Source organism: Labrus mixtus, chromosome 9 (assembly GCF_963584025.1).
Source record: "Labrus mixtus chromosome 9, fLabMix1.1, whole genome shotgun sequence".
Taxonomy (NCBI): Eukaryota; Metazoa; Chordata; class Actinopteri; order Labriformes; family Labridae; genus Labrus; species Labrus mixtus.
In genome coordinates, this window is record NC_083620.1 from 14,971,025 (window position 1) to 14,993,476 (window position 22,452).

General features: G+C 38.9%; 1 protein-coding gene across 3 annotated transcripts in view; it reads right to left on the reverse strand.

Annotated features, from left to right (window-relative positions):
* The window catches only part of zgc:172282 (leucine-rich repeat and fibronectin type III domain-containing protein 1-like protein), a 174,798-nt gene that overhangs the window by 61,823 nt on the left and 90,523 nt on the right, over positions 1 to 22,452 (reverse strand). For all 3 annotated transcript variants that reach the window (XM_061046433.1, XM_061046432.1, XM_061046431.1), the window contains exons 3-8: positions 12,604 to 12,820; positions 11,201 to 11,352; positions 10,741 to 10,994; positions 10,311 to 10,554; positions 9,084 to 9,241; positions 7,549 to 7,929 (exon numbers count right to left, since the gene is read on the reverse strand). In XM_061046433.1, the coding sequence (XP_060902416.1) occupies positions 7,549 to 7,929; positions 9,084 to 9,241; positions 10,311 to 10,554; positions 10,741 to 10,994; positions 11,201 to 11,352; positions 12,604 to 12,796 (1,382 nt within the window). In that variant the 5' untranslated portion in view covers positions 12,797 to 12,820. The remainder of the gene's footprint in view (positions 1 to 7,548; positions 7,930 to 9,083; positions 9,242 to 10,310; positions 10,555 to 10,740; positions 10,995 to 11,200; positions 11,353 to 12,603; positions 12,821 to 22,452) is intronic.

A 22,452-nucleotide genomic window follows, 5' to 3' on the forward strand; every position in this document is an offset into this window, starting at 1 on the left:
CTTTTTATATATGCAAACAAGATTCCCTCAGCAAGGAGAGCTCTTTAGTTTAGTTTCAAATTGGCATTGGTAGAAAAAGAAACAAGAAGCTCATATAAATGTTTACCCTTGAATTTGTGTGGAGATTATCTTCCATGGCCTTACTCAAGGCTGTGTTCCGAGGCTGTGTTTCTACTGACACACACGCATGGACACACACACACACACACACACACACACACACACACACACACACACACACACACACACACATTCACTTTTTTTCCAATTATACAGAAAAATAATTGCTGTCTTCATAGTCAATGGCATTTTTTCTTCAGTGTAGAAATTGCAACATTTCCGCAATTCCTATGTGTGTGAGGTTGGTGGAAAGTTGGGTCCAAAATATAATTAAACAAAAATGACCAAGTATTAGTTGTGATGTTCAGGTAACAAAGGTACCAAAAGTCAGCCCTGACTTTTCTTTACACGACCAAGACAACCATTTTCAAACAGCCTTAGCAAGATTCAATATCCTCCATTTAAATCGAACCAGGGACCATGGTTGGTTGTCTCTGACTCAATCCATGTCGTCAAAGCTCACGATTTAATGAAAGGCAATACTAATACCAAACATTTCTATGTGAATAAATATATTTGACCATTACAATTAATGAAATACTTTCAGCGACTATTACAACCTTCCACCAAGTGTTGAGCCAAGCAACCCAAGTGAACGAAATATGACCTGTTATCTTTCTGCATTTAAACTGTCAAATGTTTCACTGACTCAGACTCCTTAATGTGGAAAATGTCTCCTGGTTTTTTTATGCCGTAAATCACTTCATGTGAGACTGACCTGATCAATGCAGTGATCAGCATTAAAAATGATGCCAAAGACATAGTCAACTGTCTAGGTAACAGTCTGATTTGCTTCCATAGGTCACATTGAAGCATCAGTATTAAATGTCCCATATTATGCTTTTTCTGGTTTTATATGCCCTTTAGTGTGTTTTCCAAGTGTCCTGTGCACGTTTAGGCACATCTATGTGCAAAAATTAAAAGTCCGCGGAAACGCGGCTTCTCCTACCTCCTCCTGTTAGCTGTAGCATTAGCTGCATGTAACGCTCGGTTCTAGCCCCCCTCGATAAAAATTTGTCAGTGCAGCGTCATTGTCAGTGTGAGATCACTGATCTAAGTCCATTGGCTCGTTGTGGCAAGCCCTGCAGCTCATGTTGAAATTTCCAAGACGCGTGCTGAGCAACTGACCAATAACGACAGAGCGGATCGGCAGACCAATCAGAGCAGACTTGGCCTACGTGGGGTCTAACAGTGGGGGCTCAGCAGAGCGTAGCTGACGGACTCAGAGCGTAGAGGGAGAAAAGAGGAGCAGTACATGAAAACAGACACTTTTTGCGGACTTTAGCTATTGTGAACGCACAAAAGTAAGTACATACATTAAATATACGAACCCCAAAAAGGGCATAATATGGGCTCTTTAAACTTACTCTGTCACATTTTTAGTATTTTTATTATTTATTCCTTGTAAGTGTCATTTAACACGCACTGTGTGGAAATATAAAAAAAAATGTGGATAAATCAAACATTTAAATAAACGGCTAAAGGGCTCTAGATGCTTCAATTTTATCCAATTTGTCTTTTCACATTTTTTGGGGAACTTGTATAGTCTTACTTTCAATGACAGATACACACAGTCAAAACCATGTACACCCCACACATACGGAGACATGAGACACATACATACATGTAATATGTAGAGAGGCCACCTGCAGAGGTACATCCAGTGCATCAGGTTTTAAGATGCACACAGCTGCATGCTCGTGTGGTGTGCACACACACAAACATCCATCCTTCTTGCACACATGCACACAAACCCACACTTGAATGGGCATTGATTATATTAGCCAGGGGGTTTGGAGAGCATGTCTCAGACACAGGGTTAACTAATAAACTGTCAACTGATGGTTTCCACGCACATGCACACAAATGCACAAGCACAGACACTCACACACACACACGCTGTAATGGCATTGATCGTGAGTAGTCAGGGGGTTTGGAGACTGCGTCAGAGAGCCCTCTTTATGCTCTGAGCTCCTCAGACAATCTCTTGACTACTGGTGGTCCTTTAAAGTGGAAATGCTTCTGAATTGGGCGGCTTGCTTAAATAAAAGTGAAATAAAGAGAACACTCGAGGGCAGAGTATAGATCACAAGATGCTGGGATCTGGATACTCTGGGTAGAGTAGATGTTTTTTCAGAGGAAAGGTAAAGGATTTATCATGGAGTAAATCTAGTATGCATTCCATGTGCCTGTTACCTTTCTTAATGCAAGGAGGTAACATGTTTTTTTTCCCTTTAAATTCTTATCAGTGTTGTAAATGAAGCTTCAAAAACTGACTTTTCTTTTTTTGAAACAACAGATCTAATTATAAAGGAAATCATGAAAAAGGAAAATAAGCTTGTTAAGTTCATGGCCTCTCCTTGGGACACCATCATATTTTGTCTGTCGTTATTTCCTCTCTTTTCTTCTTCTCAGCACTTTATTACCATCTCCCTGTTAATCCTCCCCCACCTCCCTTCTCTTCATGGCATTGTGCCTCACCCTTCCTAATGGTTATTGACTAAAGAAAGATAGAAGAGAGGAACTGTAGACTCATGCACACAGACGCACTCAAGGCTGTGTTATTATTATTATTATTTTTTTTTTTACTAAGAAGAGAGCTGCTGCAATGGTGATACCTTCTAATGGATGTAAATCTATCATCGCCATGTGACTCTATGTCTTGTATATCAAAGTCATCATTCAGCCGTGACTTTATGTGATCAAGTAAAGGCTAGATAATGTTTTTAAAGAGCAAACAGTATTTTAAACGGTAAATAATGTTTGTCATAGCATATAAACTGCAGCATCAGCATCATTGGACACTATGCAGGAAATGCAGAAGACTTCATATCAGCCTTTCGGATAGTAAAGAAAGTCAGCACTGCCAATAATTAGTTATTCACGTTATGGTAAACCCTGGTAAAGCATTTTTCTTTTTATTGAAAACTCAGGATGAAACAGATAAGGAAATGGCATCACTAATAAGACGCAATCTTCAAGCATTTGCTGCTATCTGCAGCATTGTTTTCCAAAAGGTCTTAGTTTCTGCCTGTAAACAGTAAAAAATAGAACCCCAGAGTTTTCAAGCTGAACAAGTATCAGCATGGTTTCAAATAGTGTCAGTCTCTTAATTGTCAGAGAAAGTTAGATGCTAGGCCTAAACAAAGATACCAAAAAAAGGAAAATATAGAAGTGTTGATTTAACCTCAGGCAACCAGTTGTTATTCTGGTCTACAATGTGTCACCCCTTTTACATCACAGATAACAGTGGATATATGTAACTGCTCTGGAAGTCACACTGTAGTTAACATCTTGTTACTGTAGAATTTTTTACTGAACTAATAATGTAATGAACTTTTACCTCGAAAAAAATAGGGATACAGATTTAATTTTTGGTTAATTGCCAACTTTAAAATTTGGAGACACTTGTGTTTAAACATTGAAATCAACAAGTGTGTTTGATGCTACAGCACACACTTCTTCAGCAGCTACTTGATCATAACTAAAAGCAGCAGTGCCTTTTGTAACCTTTTTTTTTAAAGATTTAATTTTTGGGCTTTTTGTGCCACTAATGGAGAGAGCTGAAAATCAGGGAGAGAGAGTGGGGAATGACATGCGGGAAAGGAGACACAGGCGGGATTTGAACCTGGGCCGCCCGCTTAGAAGACTATAGCCTTAATGTGTGGCATTTCAATGTAGGCTGCAGTCAGAACTTTTATCTGCTACGTAAAGTCGGCTCAGTGTTTAGGAGGCTTTTATTGTGGTAGCGAACTTCAGCGTGCACTGCCCGTCATGTCCAGACTTTTTTTTTAGGCTCCGGTGCGCAATTTATTTACCAGACCAAAGAAAAAAATAGCAGGGAAACTACAATCTGTAACATGACGGAGTATACCGTTAAAGTATTATTACGTACCGGCAGAGCAGACAGTCGCCGAGTGCTCCACTACCGGACACACTCCTTTAGGAACGCGCGCCAAGACAACAGGTGATACAACACAGTACCCACACAGAAAGTGGACCGTTTGATAAAACAATTCTTACATGTTATCTTAGCTTAACAAGCTAGCACTAGTTTACTTTTAACGACTGAGTGGGTGAACGTTATGAAATACAGTACTGCATAAGTTCTGTCCAATGTAAAAAAAAAGAAGCCTACTTGTACTTAATAAAAGTATACTTCTTACTCCACTGAATTTATAGATAATTATTTTGCTAGTTACTTCTCAGATTCAGATTTATAATGCAAAATAGGATGAATACACCATTTTTCAAAATCTTTATTATATGCCCTGGGAATTCACAAGGTATCCAGCGACAGGTATGTAAGTAGGACTAGCTCCAACTGTAGCAATGACAACAAAATGAGGAACACATTAATGCATTAAAGAAATATATAAATAATATTCTGTAAAAGGTACATTTTTGCAAAGTAACTATTTTTCATTTGTTACTCCAGAATAAAGTCTGATACGTTTGTACTCTAACTTCTGTAACTTGTTTGAGGGTATGTCTGTGTTGTTACTTCTCTAGGCTGCTTAAGGTTAAGAACAGAGTAGGCTTCTTATTTAGTATCAAAACAAGGTCCTCATTTATCATGATCTAATCTCAAAATGCTCCAAAAAGTCTCATTTGAATGTTAGAATAGCTAGATTGTTCCTCTGGGGGACAATCCCCTCAGACCCCCCTAACTTGATTTACTTTTCAGACTTTCACTTCTTTACAGTTTTGTGTAGAACACCTGCTGCACCTTTTAATTTATGTAGGCATAAAATTCACTTGGCTGTAGGTCAAATTTGTTAAAAAGAAGCAAGCTCATATCTGTCAGCCTAGATCTTGAGCTTCAAAAAAGAAACGTGTCAATTTTATTCCTTAGATAGAAAACACCTATTCAAATTGTTTTTTTTAATTTGCTTTATACGTTGAGAATTTTCAGTCAAAATTGTTTTTTCTGCTTTAATCCCTCGGACTTTACTCGGACCAACCACTGAGCCACCAGCGCCCCACCTGGTGTAACTTTTGATCATGCAATCAAACTTACTTGTCTTTTGTTTATTAAAGAAGTGTCTGGTCCTCAGAAACCTCAAAATGTTAAATTATATTCTTCTGTTGTTTCCTTGAAAATATTGACAATGATCCCCTGTTGAGATAATTACCAGCAATGACCATTGTCGGGTTTTTCAAATGATTTCTTGATTAATAATGACATGCAGGCAAGACAAACCCATGATGTGGTGTCCTGTGGCTGCTTCACTGTTATAGTAAGACTTTTAATGAGAAGCGGCAGCTGTGAGACTTGCAGGAGCAAGTCTTCAAGTTTGCAGGAGCAGTTATTGAATTCAACTCTTTCACAATGCGAAGGAAGTTTATCAGTTTGAAGGTCGTTCAATAGCATAAAATTACACTGGGTTGCATGCATTCATCATTTTACTGCAAATCCCTATAAAGCATTGAAAGACTGAGTCCAGCATAGGAATGGCAGACCCCACCACTGCCGATAAATACTGCTATGCAGAGAGATTATTATTCATCATAAATACAGTGAGTGGCTAGTGCAGAAAATGTAAAACATATTACAGATTACAAAGTAGGTTCACTTTAGGGGAATCCAAAGGAACATTGAGCTGAGGCCAGGCATTTTGAGAAGTATTCTATGGCAAGTTATTCATACAAAGTTAAAATATTCCTTACACTCTGAATGAGTTACTTTGTGGCTATACATAGTTAAAAGTATTCCATGTGCATATAGAGCACAGAGCTGTTGTCTGAGTAAAAGTGTTAAGGTTCAGTATGGGGGATACTGGGAAGATAAGTACTGACTGCTTATGTTAGGTTTTCTTTAAATGTTACTTAACTTTTGAGGCTTTAAGTGGTGGTCGGTTCAACTTCCACAGCTTGCAGTTCAGTTAGTAGACATCCAGACAATGTCCTTAATCATGTGAGTTTCAAAGAAAAAACTTCACAGAAACCCAAACAAACTCTCTCACATTCATTCCTCTTCACACACCAGCACTTGACCAGAGAGTGTTTTGTACCTGCAGGGCCACTGTGCCCACTAACTGCGTCCAACCTTGAACGGGCAGGTGCAGCTGGACAGTTGCTACCCAGGAGAGGTGTTGCCATGCCTAGAATTGTAAAAAGCTGCCTGTCTCCCATAGTTAGCTCAACTGTCTGAATAAAAGTGTGTCCTCTCCAGCTTCGAAATAACATCATTATCACTTTTCAGCAGAGTCTTCCCTTCCTGCCCCTCAGAGGTGTGGATTTTTTATTTTTTTTTTGCGTGTAAGAGGAACTTTCTTAATCTCCTGTCACGATGGATGGGTTTTACATTTTCCCTCACAGGGTCTCCTTTCAAATTTCAACTTCCCATTTCAGCTTTTTTTATAAAGTATAAAAAGGCCGAGGATATTATGTAAACTCATTGCACCTTTGATGAAATAAATAGTCTGCAGAACTCTGTGAAAGCATTAAGGCTACATGTCATTCATTTTAAGACCTGAGAGGTTTTCTCATCCTGTTGCCTTGAAAACTAAACATCAGAGGGAATTTCCTCCAGACTCGAAAAATAAACAGGGCTCCTCCATGTTTGCAAAGAGAGCAAGGAATTGATGTTTGGCAGAGGTGAACAAAAGTCTAACAGGATTCTATGGGAGTTCTATGAAACACCTGAACTACCACATAAGTATTCAAATAGTGTGCAGTAAATGAGGTTATTTTCAATCACAACATTATTGCATTGCAAGTTCTGCAGTCACACCACTTTCAAGAACTTTTTCCCTGAAAACCATGAACTGTTCTTTAAAAAAACTATTGGAATTATTTGCCTTTTTACTCATATTTGGAGTTACACATGTGTGCATACAAAGCAGAAAACTCACTTGTTTGGTTGAGATCTATTACTCAACATGATTTGTTTTATGTTGCCCAAATTGAACAGAGACTAGTCAGTCAAATGGAATAAAGTACAAAGGAGAAGTCATTGAAAATCTTAATGAAGTCAAACCCAACAGAACATGAAAAAAAAGGAAATTCATAAAGCCGTACTTTTCATGCCAGAGATGAATAAATTCAACAACAACATTAGCAGATCGACGTAGCACTGTACCAAACGGACAGACAAGCATTAAAACTTGTTCAAAAGCTACATCACATTTGGAAAAGGTCACCAAGCATTCAGTGAAACCCAACAATGGATGTCTCCCACTACAGATGTTATTATAATTTCAGTTGATTAGACTTTTACAACTGGATGACTGGCTAATTTCCACTTGTACCATCTATTATCTACTCCCATTCACATAGCAGAGGCTGATGTCTCCAGATTATCTCACACATAAGTAGGCAAATGCTTTTTACTAATGAGCCTTGAAAAGCAAATGTCACCAAAGATACCAGACAACAAATTCAACTCAGAGACAATTAATAATTTGACAGCATAGATTGACTGACCTGTAAACTAGTGTGTCATCTCCAGAGCTGTTGTACTGGACCTGGAACATTCTGACTCCAGATGTAGGAGTCTGACTGCTCCATCTTATGAGTGCAGAGTTTCCTGTCAGTTCCACCAATGAAACCCTCCGGTCTCCGCCTCTGGTCTCATTGTTAGGCAGTGCAACCTTGGAGGAAGTTAAGATGTCAGATGGGGCAGGTTCCGAGGATGGGTCTCGACTACGGCTTGTGCTGTTAGCCAGATGGGGCATCGCCGTGACAACTAGCTCCACCCTTCCTGTTGATTCGCCCGCTGCGTTGGAGGCAATGCAGGTGAAGTTTCCTGAATCCTTCAGGGAAGTTACATTGATCTCCAGGCTTCCATTGGGGAAAACCAATGTTCTGAAACAAATCAAGATATATAATAATATAAATAATAGTTCATAAATAAACAAAAATTCAAATGCAACAACAAAGTAAGAAACATACAGGGTGCTTTACATAAGTTCAGGCAGATTTTCTTTTTCATCTTTAATTATTTTCCCTCTAATCTTTAATTTTTAATATTCCCCCTCAAAGTCACATCTGTTGGCTCCTAGCCACTGAGCTAAGATCCAATTTTAGTTCTGACGAGAGCAGGCTGATACTTGGGTTGGCAGTCAGAAATGTATTTAAAACAGGCCAGCACATCTCGCCCAACATCTAGTTGAATTAATTAAGACTATTGTCTTCTGTGAAGAAAATGTTGATTTTAAATTTAACTCCTATCTAGTTCACATCACGGTTACACAAGCACTCCTTCTCTGTCACCCACACAGGAGCTAATCACTAATCAGTGTACTCCTTATTTGCCCATTTAGTAACACCTGTGCATAGCTGCCTGCAGCACTTGATGCTAATGCCAACTTCCAGCCAAAGCATCCATCCAGACACTCTGTCCAAAATCAATGCAATGACTGCCAGGCTGAGTGGCTATGTTGCTGTTGTGGGCTTCATCCAAAATAGCAGAGAAAACCCAAAGCTGTATTTGCCAAATATACAAAAGTTCTTCACAAACTTAGCAGCATTTTCTGAGAATTAATCTGAACATACAATAAGAAATGCCAAATCAATAAGATAAGGAATTAAAGGGCTGGGAAATTATCTTTCAACATACTTGAGTAAGCCAATCGGGTTACCAGAAGGAAATATGAGAATGAGGTGATACCCCTCTGATCTAGGATTGGCTAAGACAAGTCATATACCTATGTCCTCCTACTACTATAGCCAATAAGACAAAAGTTGTGAGACACACTGTCTTTTTAACTTGGTGCCACATTGGCTCATATCACTGAGCTGGAGTATCATCATTACACAAGCCCTTTTTTTGCAATTGTCAATGGGTTGTCAGAATTCAGACATAATTTAATGCTGAGTAGGGCTCTCAGTGGTCAAGTTATATGTTTCCTTACTTAATACTATACCTTAAAATGTCAAGAAATGATACAATCCATTGTCCTAAAATGTTCTATAATTAATCAAACATGGCTTTAGGTCGAAAAGAAAAATCTTAATACCTTGAGCCATTGGATATAAGTCGCCCCTCAGGGCTGATCCAGTGGACTTCTGGCTCTGGGTCGCCGTTCGCTTTGCACTTAAGGCTTGCAGGCTGGCCTTCCATAGCTACAGTATGAGGTGACTTACGGGTTAGAACTGGTGGGTCACAGATAAACTCCTAGAAGGTAAAAAAAAAAAAAAGAGTTACACTTTGAACACAATCACAATATGTTTCTTGAATATACTATTTAAATCAAAGGTCTGTCTTGTTGAACTCACAAGACCACTACTTTTTTTCTTTCCTTTATTCGAAAGCATGTCATTTCAGTTTGAGAGCATTGAAACCTGTAGTGCAACAAAACAGGACACTCTTTAATGTAAATGGGGCACGATTACAATGAGTCAGGGAACGCTTTGTCGGTCAACACTACACCTGGCATTCAGTATGTTGGGGGATTTTGACAGATTTGTTGAACAGGACATGGCAGATCTGGGCCTTCATAAGAGCACAAAGCAGCATGAGCTGTTAACTGTTGTGTTAATACCAGAGGATGAGGACACACACACAGGCCTCCCTCCTCCTACACCAGATTCACCTCTGGGAGATTCCTGCTCAAACCCTGCATGGGCCTACAGAGAACTGTATGATGCCCAATACAAATACTAAGCATAGGCATTGCTGCAGTGGACATAATTCATTTGTGCATCACAATATTTCATACAGTGGCCTCTGCATATTCATTGGGTACATGGGCAAGTGGAGGGAGAGAAGCTACAGTACAAGAGTCAATCTCAGTCAAGTCTGTTTAAGAATATTTGCTAAAATATAATGTGTAAAAAGGCAATGCCCACATTACACTTGAAAAGGGAGTAAGAGATGACACTGATCGGTTTGATTGTTACTATGTCCAAAACACAACTAATGCAGTCACTTTGTACCCTGCACTTTACTTTTCAACTAGATCGTGTAGCTTTTAACCAGCAATAAGTCGATGGACACACCTTTAAGGCCTTTGCATCATGTGCTTTGAACCACATTTGTATAGATTGTATCCAAGAAATATACAGGCATAGCAATTTCCATAGCAAGCACTGACTATCTAAGAGCAGGGTGTGTTTTTGAGGGAAAGCCTTACAAAATGTAAGTGTGAAACCATAAAGTCGCCTCTCAAATTGACAGACCATTCCCTTGCAATAATATTGGAAAGAAATCCCACAATCCCACAAACAAAAAAAAAAAACGTCACCTCTTCAGGTATAGTCCAGAAGTATTTGGCACTGAGGTCGGGTGGAGAGGCGCATGTCTCAAGGTCATCTTCTCTTGTCAGTCTCCTTAACCACAGAAGTTCACAGTTACAGTGAAGAGGGTTGCCACCAAAACTCAACACAAGGGAGGTGAGGGGAGAGCCTCTGGACTTGGCATAAACTGGGATTCTCAGGAACAACGGGTCCGGGGGAATTTTCTTTAGCTTGTTGGATGTCATGTCTAGCCTGTGAAAGTGGAGGTAGGGAGAAGTTGAAGGATGGGCAAGAGGAGAGAGGGAGAAAGAGACAGGCATATCATCATTAGATCAACAGAGTTCTTTACAGTTAGTCTGTATGTAATTAGTACGTGGATCTGTCTTGGCACACATCATCTGCTCATTCCATATTAATTTACTCTGTTTATCCGCTTACCTTGCTAGTTTGTGTAGGTTGGTGAATACGCCTTGGGGAACATTTTCTATGAGGTTGTGATCCATATTTAGGGTATTAACATTGGTTAGCCGCCCAATTGTGTCCCAGGGCACCTCTGCAAGGTTGTTGTAGCTAAGGTCGAGATCCTCCAGTGTGGACAGGAAATCATCAAAAGCATGGGGAGCTATGGCGTGGAGCTGGTTGTTGGCCAGGATCAGGTGACGAAGGTTCGTCAAGCCTTTGAAATGGTCATCCTAATTGATAAAAAAGTTAAAATACAAATATCAGCATCACACAAATATCTTTCCCATAAGGTTATAAATAGGCTATCTTACATTGTAGCTCTGTCCCCAGTCTAAACTGAGAATCCTTCATCTGTTTATCAGTCCAATGCTCTGTTTGACTTTTCAAATCAATTTACCATCATCAATCCATCAAGGCATTCCTCCATCAGTCTTACCTTGATCACAGTTATTCTGTTAGAGTCTAAGTGCAGGGCTCTGAGTCGCCGCAGGTCACTGAAAGCTGAAGGGAGAATCTGACTAATGGTGTTTCTGGACAGGGTCAGATGTAGCAGGCTGGTCATGTTGGCAAAGTCCTTTCTTCGGACAGCTGAAAGTGAATGGATTTAACACAAAGTCAATTGTATAAAGTCAATCTTAAATTGCTAGGATATTACATTAGTACAAAGCTTGGACATATCCAACTCCAGGATTGGATGGGTGCATCCCTACTAGTTACCCTCTAGCTTATGGGCCTGGACCCAATGAGTATTTATTCAAAACGTACTTTTTAGCAACATACACTAAGGACATGTATTGATAGCAGAGATATACTGGTTTTCTACAAAATAAGATAGAGAATATTCTGTTTTTCACATTTGTAGTGCTGATATTGAAATGGACAAAACAGTGTTACTTTAATTACTGCATTAGGGTGATATTGCTCATGGTCTTACTTTCTATCATTCTGGACCATATGAAAGACGTCTCTTATTCAGGATGTGTGTCTTTTGTTTTGGCGGACTGAAGGATATAATTTCTTTCATGTCAAGCCTTGGAAGATTATTTAACTGCCTTGGTGAGAGCTAATAGGAATCCAGATTATAATAGAACGGATGAAGCAACACTTCAGTTCTTAAAAATAAGTACATTTCACACAAAGTATCCAAGAGAAGTGGAGATGATGAGGCATGAATAATATTTTGTAGACTGAAGTACAAGGCCCCCAAAAAGTAAAAAAAAAAAAAAAAAAGAAATCTGAAAATTAATGTCATGAGACATGGGAAATATTACAAACAACATGTAGAGACAAACCAAAAAGAAAAGTGACCCAGGGAAACATTAATTTCCAAGTGTTGTGTATATACAGTAGCTCTACATCCGGTCTCATAAATCCTCTACGTCCTGTACATTTGCGTTTTAATCTTAATTTTATCAATGTGTTTTTACTTTGTTGTTTTTATCTCTGCTTTGTAAGGTGACCTTCAGAGTTTTTGAAAGGCGTCTTTAAATAAAATGTACTATTATTATAGCTGATTTTAAAACCTATAGCATGTTGCTTTATATACATCTGAATCACTCTACTTAGTGCATCCAATGTGTCCTTCAAATTCCCGTAGTATTAAACCTGTCCAATCATCGGTTGCACATCTGCTATAACAATGTAACTATTCACTTGCCAATGCTTCTGCTGATCAATATCAAAGCATTTTATCAACCGTACATCAAACCCTGTATTCATCTGTAGATGGTGACAGTAAATATATATTATAATGGTGTGACAAAATCATAAAACTTGTCCCCAAGCCCTGCCTTTATTTCCAGTGAAATAAAACATTGTAGAAACTGGCAGGTATGTCACCTGTTATAAAGTTCTCCTGAAGCCGTAGCTCCACTGTGCGTCGGTCAATGGCAGCAGGAACAAACAGCAAGCCTGTTTTGGAGCAGAGGATAGCAAGCGATGGCGAGAGGCTCTGGCACATACAGCGTTTCGGACACGGCTGCCCCTTGCATGCTGCTGCCAGCAACAGCAAAGAGATCCAAAGCCGTTCCATTATCCTCCACTGGGAACAGGGCAACTGAAAGACAGGATGAAACGAGCAATTAATTGAAGGCGATACAAAGCTTGTGTCACTACGGAGAAAGCAACAGGCAGAGAGTAGAAAACCAGGGTGCAACGATTGATCTGCAGAGAAACTAGATCAGTCACAAAAGAAATAAACTCTTTGAATATATCATCTTAAATGACAATTTCAATGCACCTGGAACAACATGTTTTTATTTTGTTATTACCTTTAGTGAAAAGACGTTTTAAAACAGGAACTATCTAAATAATACGGATCAACCCATATCTTTGTAGCATTGTAAGTTGGCTAGTCTGCTTACCACAATACACTGAGCTTGTTAATGTCTGTGTAACTTAGGTCAATTCAATAATTATTTGTATTGCTCAGAAGCACAATTTGCCTCAGGGCTTTATAGCTGACAAACAGCTGGCAGTGAGCTATAATATCTCGACTCCAGCCGTGATGCAGGGGACATTAAAGGAGTAATGTGAGATCAAATCTCACACTGTGGTCTTGTATAATGTACCAAACTGCTTTCACTGCCTTTTCATGCTGGGCAAAATTGAAAGCAATAGTTCCTCTCTCATTTTTTTTTGTTATGTTATGAAAAACAGAGTGCATCTTTTTTTATTTATTTGCCTTTTACAAATTTAAGCAATTATACCCAAGCACTTCAAAACACAAAAACTAACCTTTAATAGTGCAATATTGTTGGTGGTGTAAAGTACATAAAATGATGTGATTTTTGCTAAACCACTTCAGATATTTATTTACCATTTCTGCAACTTGTTCCAGTACTAGTATACAATTTAAAAACGTGGAAGATGAGTTTGAGGAACAGACATTGAACTTCTCAAAGCTGTACTGAAATATCAAATGCAGTATGAAAGTGGGGTATAATACATGATGAGCTGGCATATGACAGAGGCACACATGGGTACTTTTCCTTACTGATGCTTTTTTCATATTTTGGGGATATGCAATGTAGGTGTGGAGTGCTAATGGTCAATTCAGTTTCGGTGTACAGTCTGCAAGAATTGCGAAAGAATCCTGTTTTAGTTCAGAGTAAGGTAATCATTCCAGCAAACCAAATAGATTTGTATTCTGTGCCTTGCTTGTATCTCTTATCTACAGTTGTTTGTATACTGAAGGCTTTTTAAAGGTCATGAAAAAAGTTGCAGCTTTGTGTTTTGTCTGTAGCCTGAAATGTGATGACTCCCTTTGTCTTACCAAATACAAACACCTCTGAGTATTCTAGAGCCGTTGTTTACTATGCGTAGTGCAAATAAGCAGGAGTGCTGGGCATGGAAACACTTGGCACTCAGGAGACATACACAATTTGACACCATTTCATCAAAAACTGTCAAATATTTCTTTCAAATTTACATCGGTTCACCTCCAACTTTCCTCACTTCGCACCTTATTCAAATTAAACATGTCGTCCCAAAAGAATTGACAAAAAGCAGCAACTTGAGTGTCCCATTTAGGATTGTAATAGATGTTGATCACTGTCTGAGATATGAAGTTGTAGAACAGACTAAAGGATAACTTTAGAGGCAAAATTGCATCTTTAATAAAACAAATGTTGAAGCAGCCGGCTGTGCATGGTATTCAATCTTGTATTTTATTGTATTGTCTGATTCAACTATAGTAGCTATTGAAGGCTTGTCATGGGTGTGAACCTCAATAACTTAAATGGGGTTTTATTTTCCTTCTCTAAAATGTCTAGAAAACAAAAAAAAAAAAGAAACAGCTTTGAGTTGAAACTTGCAAAAATAGGTTGTACATTAGGTCAAATAAATTTACCTGGACAACATGAATTTATCACAAATACCAATTCAAATGGTCAACTACTCTTTGTGGACTGACTTGCCTTTTTTGCACATGTTGTAATATATTAACTAACCATATCACAGATAAACCAGGAGGCTAAATATGAAACCATCTCCCAGTCTTTGTACATCACAGACACGACTCAAAACCCATGGCGTGATGCATGTGTGTACCAGTGGGCAGCAGTATATTAGCCTTCTGAGTTTGACCACCAGGCCAATCAATGGCATTGAGCTTGTATTCAATAGAAGCCCCATGAACAGTACTTCCCTACTACGCTGCTCCCTTGATATTCCCAAAAAAACCCTTAACAGAACATTTTATCAAAGGATGGGAATATACTACAGCATCACACGATAAAAATACCCAGTGTTGCTATCCTCTTTATCTTCATTTCCCTGCTTACAATCCAGTAAAGCGAATCTGCAGAGTATATAAATAAACAAACAAACAAAAATGGATGCAATCTTATGAGCCAGGTAATAATAGACATGCTGTTATTTGATACTTCATGTTCTCCATCCTCCCACACTGTGGAGCGCAGAGCAGAAACAATGATAAGCTATAACTTACGCACACACACTTCAGATCTCCTAACAGCCTTTCCATCGTATTACTTCAACAATTTTGTCTGTCTTTCAACATATGTCTCTCCATTTTTCTTGATGATTCCCTGAGCTTTAGATTCCCATCCAATTTCCCTCATATAACACATTATTCACCTGTTTCTCAGTCATACTCAGGTCTATCTCTATTCACTCTATACTCACTCAATCATACCTATTTTCATACCCATGCGAATATATCATGTACAACAGACCTTCCCATATAATATATATTCCAATCTCCTTGTCACTCCATCCATGCCCTCTTAACTTTGCTATTTTTTAATTTAGTCCATAGCTGTCCATCATCCTCTGTAACTAATGGATTTTCTTTCATCCCGAGTCATTTTTCTCAATTTCTGTCCCTCAACCCTCATTTGGCTGTTGTTACTGTCTTCTGACCTACCTCTCCGCTATTCTTCCCTTTGTCCCCTTCTCAAAATCTTTGTTTATGTATCACTTTTCCTAACGAGAATGTCATTCTGATTGCTAATCTCCCCCAAACAACCTTGCTATTTTCATTTCCATACTGTTCTCATTAACATCCATCTTGCACCCTCTTCCCTTTATTCATCTCTCAAGCTGTGCTTACTTTGTGTTTTACCCTTCATCATCTATCCATCACCTCATCTCACTCATTTGATGAGGGCTGTATTGTCAATAATCTCTAATGTGTTTGCATGGCAGCAATTGGTACTAAGGTGATTTGAAACGCATACATCCTTCACTTGGACCACCCACTCATCCCGTTTTCCAGTGTACAGTCTGCATCTACAGCATAATAGCTCTTCTATTTAACACATTTAGGCACACCTGACTTGGTTCTCCCACGCATCCAGACTATGTGTGTTTTGGAGGCTATTCAATTATGGACATTTAGGTATTTTGAGTAATTCAGTGAGGATGATGTCAATCATCCACCCACTGTTACTCACTGGCATGCTTGTTCAACTATGGATAGCTAATAAAACAACAACAACAACAACAACAACAACAACAACAACAACAACAACAACAACAACAACAACAAAAACAGGTCCCGTGCTGTCTGACCTTTGGACCAGTCAAATTGGGCCATTGTGGTCATTGTAAAAAGCTTGGCAGTTCTGTCCTATAGCTCAATGTAGCTCCCCCAGTTTGGACCAGCCACTGCCAGGGGACAGATGGTATAAATGTGAAGTAACAAAAATCGCATAAAAATATCTGAAAATCTCAATCAATAATCAATAATATCACATGGGTAAATATTCGACCAACCAAGTTCACAGTTTTACAGTAAGCTACATCCCTGAACAAGACTTTCCATTTCGTAGCATGAGTATTGACTGAAGTGAAAGCAAAATTGGTCTTAGTTTGCCTCCACTGCAATGTGTTTTAACTTGTCTTTGACTTAACTGGTTCTAATGACAGCCCATGATAGGCGTATCCATCAATTTGTTTTGGTTTTGTTAATAAAGCTATTGGTCATATAAAGTGTACATGAGAAAAGGGCTTTCTGCTTCATACTGTATGTGGGTGACATACAGTAGGGGCAAAGTTATGTGGGTCACATTGGTCAAAATTAGAACTACCACAGTGGTAAACACAATTCTGCCTGAAGTACACTGCTATGTTAAACCTATCTCTGGCCACCATAAAACAAACTTTGTCTTTGTAAGATCAAAGTCATGGGGCACTGCACTTATTATGCAGCAACATATCTTGGTGGCCAAACATTATGCCAAAAAAGAAACCCACTCAGTACCAATTTCTGCCAAACACAACTGGGGTCTCCAAGGAACCCACTGTCAAACCTAGTTACAGCTCATAAATCAGAAAACCTATTTGGTATCATCTAGGGAAACCTCCCACTTCTGATTCCACTTTCTAGTGTATGTTGGGTAATGCTGAGACGGGTGGCACCAGTTTTGGCCAGTGGGTAAGCATCCGTAGCCACTTCAGTACCTTGAGTTTCAACAACATTGAGTTTCAGCACCTAACTATATTAAAGCTTGCTGACTGATGCCTGAAATACCATATCATTCCAAGCCAACACAAACTCAACTGCAGATTTGGAATCTGAAAATTTGTAATTTTGCATGATGATTTAAGAAAGCTTTAACTAAAAGAAAACAAAGAAAAGCAAGTCTTGAGAAAGTTGCCAGTTTGTAGAACCCTGAAAAAAGAGCTGAAACATTAGTTTTAGCGCATAAATGAATAGCACATTGCATTGCATCATCGCATTAGCCCAGTAAAACCATTGCAAATAAATGTAATCTATCTGTATTCTATTTAGATACTCATTGTGCTAATTTGAAATCAGTATATGTCATTCATGTCTGAAGGTTAGATGTAATAGACAGCATACACCATCCTGTTGCAGTAATTACACAGGGATCCATTGCATTGACATTCATTGTCTACAAGTGAGTGTTAAAGCTTTCAGAAAAGCATTGAAGATGTCTCCAGCAAAGACAAATGTGTATGTCTCTATATGATTATCTTGAAAAGTAAGGCACAAACACATACTGACAGTCTTTTTGTATTGCTTGACAGTTTGATCTCTGCTTTGCATTTATGAATCAATCAGCTTCTGCCAGGCAGTTTATTTGCAATGTGTTTATGGCAGATATTGTTGCAGACATGAAAGCTTTATTGCTATATGTGCTGGGGTTTTGTTGTACTATTTTAAAGAGAATGGTCATTAGTTTTGGAAAGAAAAGGCAAGAGATACAGAAGCGACTTGAAACACAGTTATAGGTGATTTTGCTTTGGAGGAAAGTAACACAGGAGCACAATTTAAAGTCCTTTCACCTCCATAAATACTGTAGACTTCTGTAGAAACCAGTGTTCAGCCAACTCTCCAAAGACACCCCAACTCCATTTTCACAGGGAAAAATATCCTTCACAGGTCATATCGACTCTACCTGTGAAGATTAAAGACAGCCCCTTGAGCTCCTTACTCTATATTTCTTCACTACTTCACACCCAATCAATGCACCCAAGAATGCGTCTTTGCTAATGTGTTTATAGTAAATACAGCAAACTGTAATGCTTCAGTGTTTGAAGGACCCTGTTTGAAGCACCAATGGGCTTGAGTCACCTTCGGATCAGAGCATAATTTCCTCTGATAAAGGCTGTGCTCTCCATGCCAAAAAGAACAAGATGTGATAAAACAAGCCCTAAAGCCAGGTACCGTTCCTTTATTTAGTTGCATACATAATGACTTAGAAAAAAACAAAAAATAAGACAGCAGCAATGTTTATAGCGTTCACATTAAAGAATATTAGATCAAAAGCTAAATTTGAGAAGTGGTAAGATTTAGATGAGCAGATATCAGAAGAAAGGAACTTAAAAACAAAAACATTTAGCAAAATCCCCCTCTGAGAAATAAGCAACACACACACACACACACACACACACACAGTAAATAGGCTTATAAGAGGAATGGAGGTAAAAGAAGAATGAAAGACTGAAGAGAAATGATCACAGAAAACTGCAAAAGTCGGAAGACAGAAAGGGGAAATAATACAGGCGGTAGTAGCAGTAAATGAGGAAGAAATATTCAGGGAGTTAGAAGATAATGAGGTGAAAAGTAGGAGGATAATTACTATGGTTTAAAGACATAAGGAAATACTCAGGGTGTAGCCTTAGTTTTATATTTCTTAAGCTGCTCCACACAGTTCAACTCAGTTAGTCTAGACAGGCAAAAAAAAAAACATTTTCAAGGAACAGCGATGTCCTGTGGGAGACACTCTTGGTCACCTGGTGGTATGACCCACATGCTCTGCTAATACCGCAGACTGATGGGATTATGAGAATCATTTTTCAAATCACATCCAAAGTTCCAGATATGAGTTCAGCTTCTCTCCCCCGTGCCCCTCCCCTCACTCACCACAGTTTGCTATCCCTGGCTTAACAAGCCATGATTGTGATCTATGAGTGAGCAAATGTCATCTGGTTTTCTGCCTTGATTGGCCATTGAAAGATACCTTTAGAATCAAGGCCCGTATTTTCTCCATGCAAATCCAGGCTATGTGATGTTATGGATTTCAAAAGCATCTAATTGACTGTATAGGCCTCTGGTGACAATTTGTACTCTCTGTCTGGCAACCTTTGATCTCACATTCAGAAAGACTTGCCCCCTGCTGAGTTGGCACTCTCTTAACATGAAAAAATATACGTTACTCTATGTATTACCATAATGTCCATATCATCTGATTTATACAGAATATGCATGATGTGAAGATAACAACATGTATATTATCATATAATTTGAATAGCCTGGAAACAAAAGCACTTTTCTTTTGGATGATTTGAGTTCTTGCATTACCAACAAACAAAATAACAGATGGCAGTCATAATGAGTGTGTCCAAATGCAACCTTTAACTGGAGATATTTAGCAAAGTTGGCTGTGTCTCTCTGTGAGAAATGGTGGGATTTGTAAATGAAGTTGGATCAAATTGCAAGGAATACTTGATTTTGAGAGGTGTGGTTTTTAGACCAACGTGTTCCTACTGGAATCCTACAGCATGTGGATGCTTTACGACCAGCATCGATTCCGTATAAAATCGACTATTTTCTCTTAAATTTTGCATTCAACACAGAATAAATCAGATGTATAGAACATAAATACTGATATGTTCCTCTTTTATCTCAGCCATAGTTGATATATTGTTGCTGTATCACCTTCAGCCTACTTCTGTGTGCTATCATTCATTACATTATAATTGGAAATAATCCAATGATGTGATCTTTGCACTCAGTAGCAGCAATTCATCCATGTCTGCATTTGTGTGCGTGCGTGCATGTGTGTGTGTGTGTGTGTGTGTGTGTGTGTGTGTTCTGGCCCCATACTTATGCAGTGTCCAGCCTGCTTTCCCAGAGTACACTGCACCTCACAATGGAGATGGATTACCCTGTCAGCTTCCTTGCAGAACCACTGCGGAGTGCCTTATGTGTATAATTGACTGTATCTGTGTGAGAGCATGACCATGTTTTCAGGAACATGTGCACACGTGCTCTCCGAGGGCGTGTCATATTTGCCTCCCTTACATTTGCACATATGCAACTGTTTTAACACATACATTATACCATGGATATGTGTGTGTGTGTGTGTGTGTGTGTGTCTGTGTGTGTGTACATGCACCATCTCTTTCTGCAGTAAGAACCCTGGGTTATTAAGGACCTCGAAAGCAGGATCATCCATCTGCTGCGCACACACAAACATACTGTACAGTACAAAAATACACACACTGAAAGTTAATTCAAATTAGGTTTCAGTGTGTTAGTGTGTGTGTGTGTGTGTGCGCGCGCACGCATGTGTATATATGTACTGTATCCCTGTGTTGGGCTTTAAGTGTACAAGCTGTGCTGCAGCTTAATCTCGGTATTATACTGTCAGAAAGGTGAAATGGAAGAGTTTCTGCTGTCACATAAACAAATATGTTAAATTTAAGTAAACCAAAACAAAAGTTGATCTACCTCTGGGTATTCCTGTCTGACTTTCTCAATAATTACACCTCACTATGGCACACTCTTGGAATAGATGGAGGGAAAGTAAAATTCATAAAATAAAAAATAAAAAAATGCATTACTGTTAAATTAAGTGAATAGACAGGTGCAGACCATTACAAAAAATGGTAATTGTAACCTAAAGCAGAAAAAAGGTGCTCGTACAGAATGGAGTTTCATTCGAAAAACCAGTGGTGAAGGCAAAGCTTTTATTGGCTGCATTAAACTTTGGTGGGGGCCTGTAACTTAGCAACAGCCAATGGCACACAGATGGTAACAGTGAAGAGGTGGGAAGAATATCTTTTTGTGTGTGTATGTGTGTGTTATGGTTGAGGGGGTGTTGTGAGAGTGTGTGTGTGGGGGCTGTGAGAAAGTGCAAGATTGGTTCGGAGAACTCGCAAGTAATGAATGTGGAGTGTTTCCGTCAGAGAGGGACTGCACGCGTTTGTGGTGCAAAAAAAGTGCAGGAACAGTGTAGTGGAGCATACTTTATTTTTGTCCAAGATACATATTGCACCCACTTGTCCTTTCGAAACAAAACAACAACCCTAATGTGCTGCCAGGACTCAAGCTCAGAGTCACTTTTACATGGGCACGTTTAAAAAAAAATTAAAAAAAATTAAAAAAACAAATACAACCATTTTGTCTAATTGTAACTTTCTACATAATCTGGGGGACCCTTAAGGAACTCCCAGGCTATATCCAGAGTCCCTTATCACATGGGGTTAAACATGTTTGGCTGTGTCATGATTCTAAAACTCACATCTGAGGGAATTTTGCAGCAGGCTCTTTAGGGCACCAACAGAGCATTGCATACATCATTGGAATAACCTGTGATAATGTGATTTAAGTATTGAAGCAAGTTGAATTAAAAGGCCTTTACTGCCCCGTTGGGGAATTTACCTTGCACCCAGAGCATGGCACCATAAATGAAAAAAGACATCAACTACCATACAAGACGGTAGACCACAGTCCAAACTGTCTGCAGTGAGGTCATGTCGCCTGACAGTAAAGCAGTGCTCAAGGCCACTTTTATTTTACTCTCCACCTTTTCTGGTAAATAAACAAGTTAAAACACAACTTAAAAAAACAACCCGTTTTCTACAGTGCTGCACTGTTAATTGTGCTATACAGTAGGTTAACTGGGTATTTACTCCTGACACAGAATAAGTAGCAAAAATTGCTGAATCAGGCTCCCCTCTCCAGCCTTTAATCAAACGTTCTGTCATATTTCTAGATCATCAGTAAAACACATACTTTCATACACGGCCACTGGGCCAACAAATCAACAAGTTTATCCCTGTGACAACTGAGCAAACATCAACATCTATAATATTTTATGTCAACATCTATAATTTTTTAATCAAGCTTTAGATGTTTTTCTGCACTACTGGGAACTAACTGTATTTATGATTTGATTTGAAAATAGGAACGACAGTGTAAAACAAGTTTTTGATCGTACAAAGACTATTTAAAACTTTCAAATTAAGTTTACATGAGCCAGCTTGTGCTCTTATTTACAGAAACATTTGAGCAAAATCTTGATGAAACGTATGATTCATGAGATATTTTTGGTGGACATTTTCTATTAGAAGTGTTTGTCTGACATTGAAGTGCTCAAACTGGCTCCGACTTTGGTCTGAACATCAACACTGTGGTAGCTCAAAGTACATTTCTCAAGGCCCCGGGAGAAACCCAACAAAAATCATGGA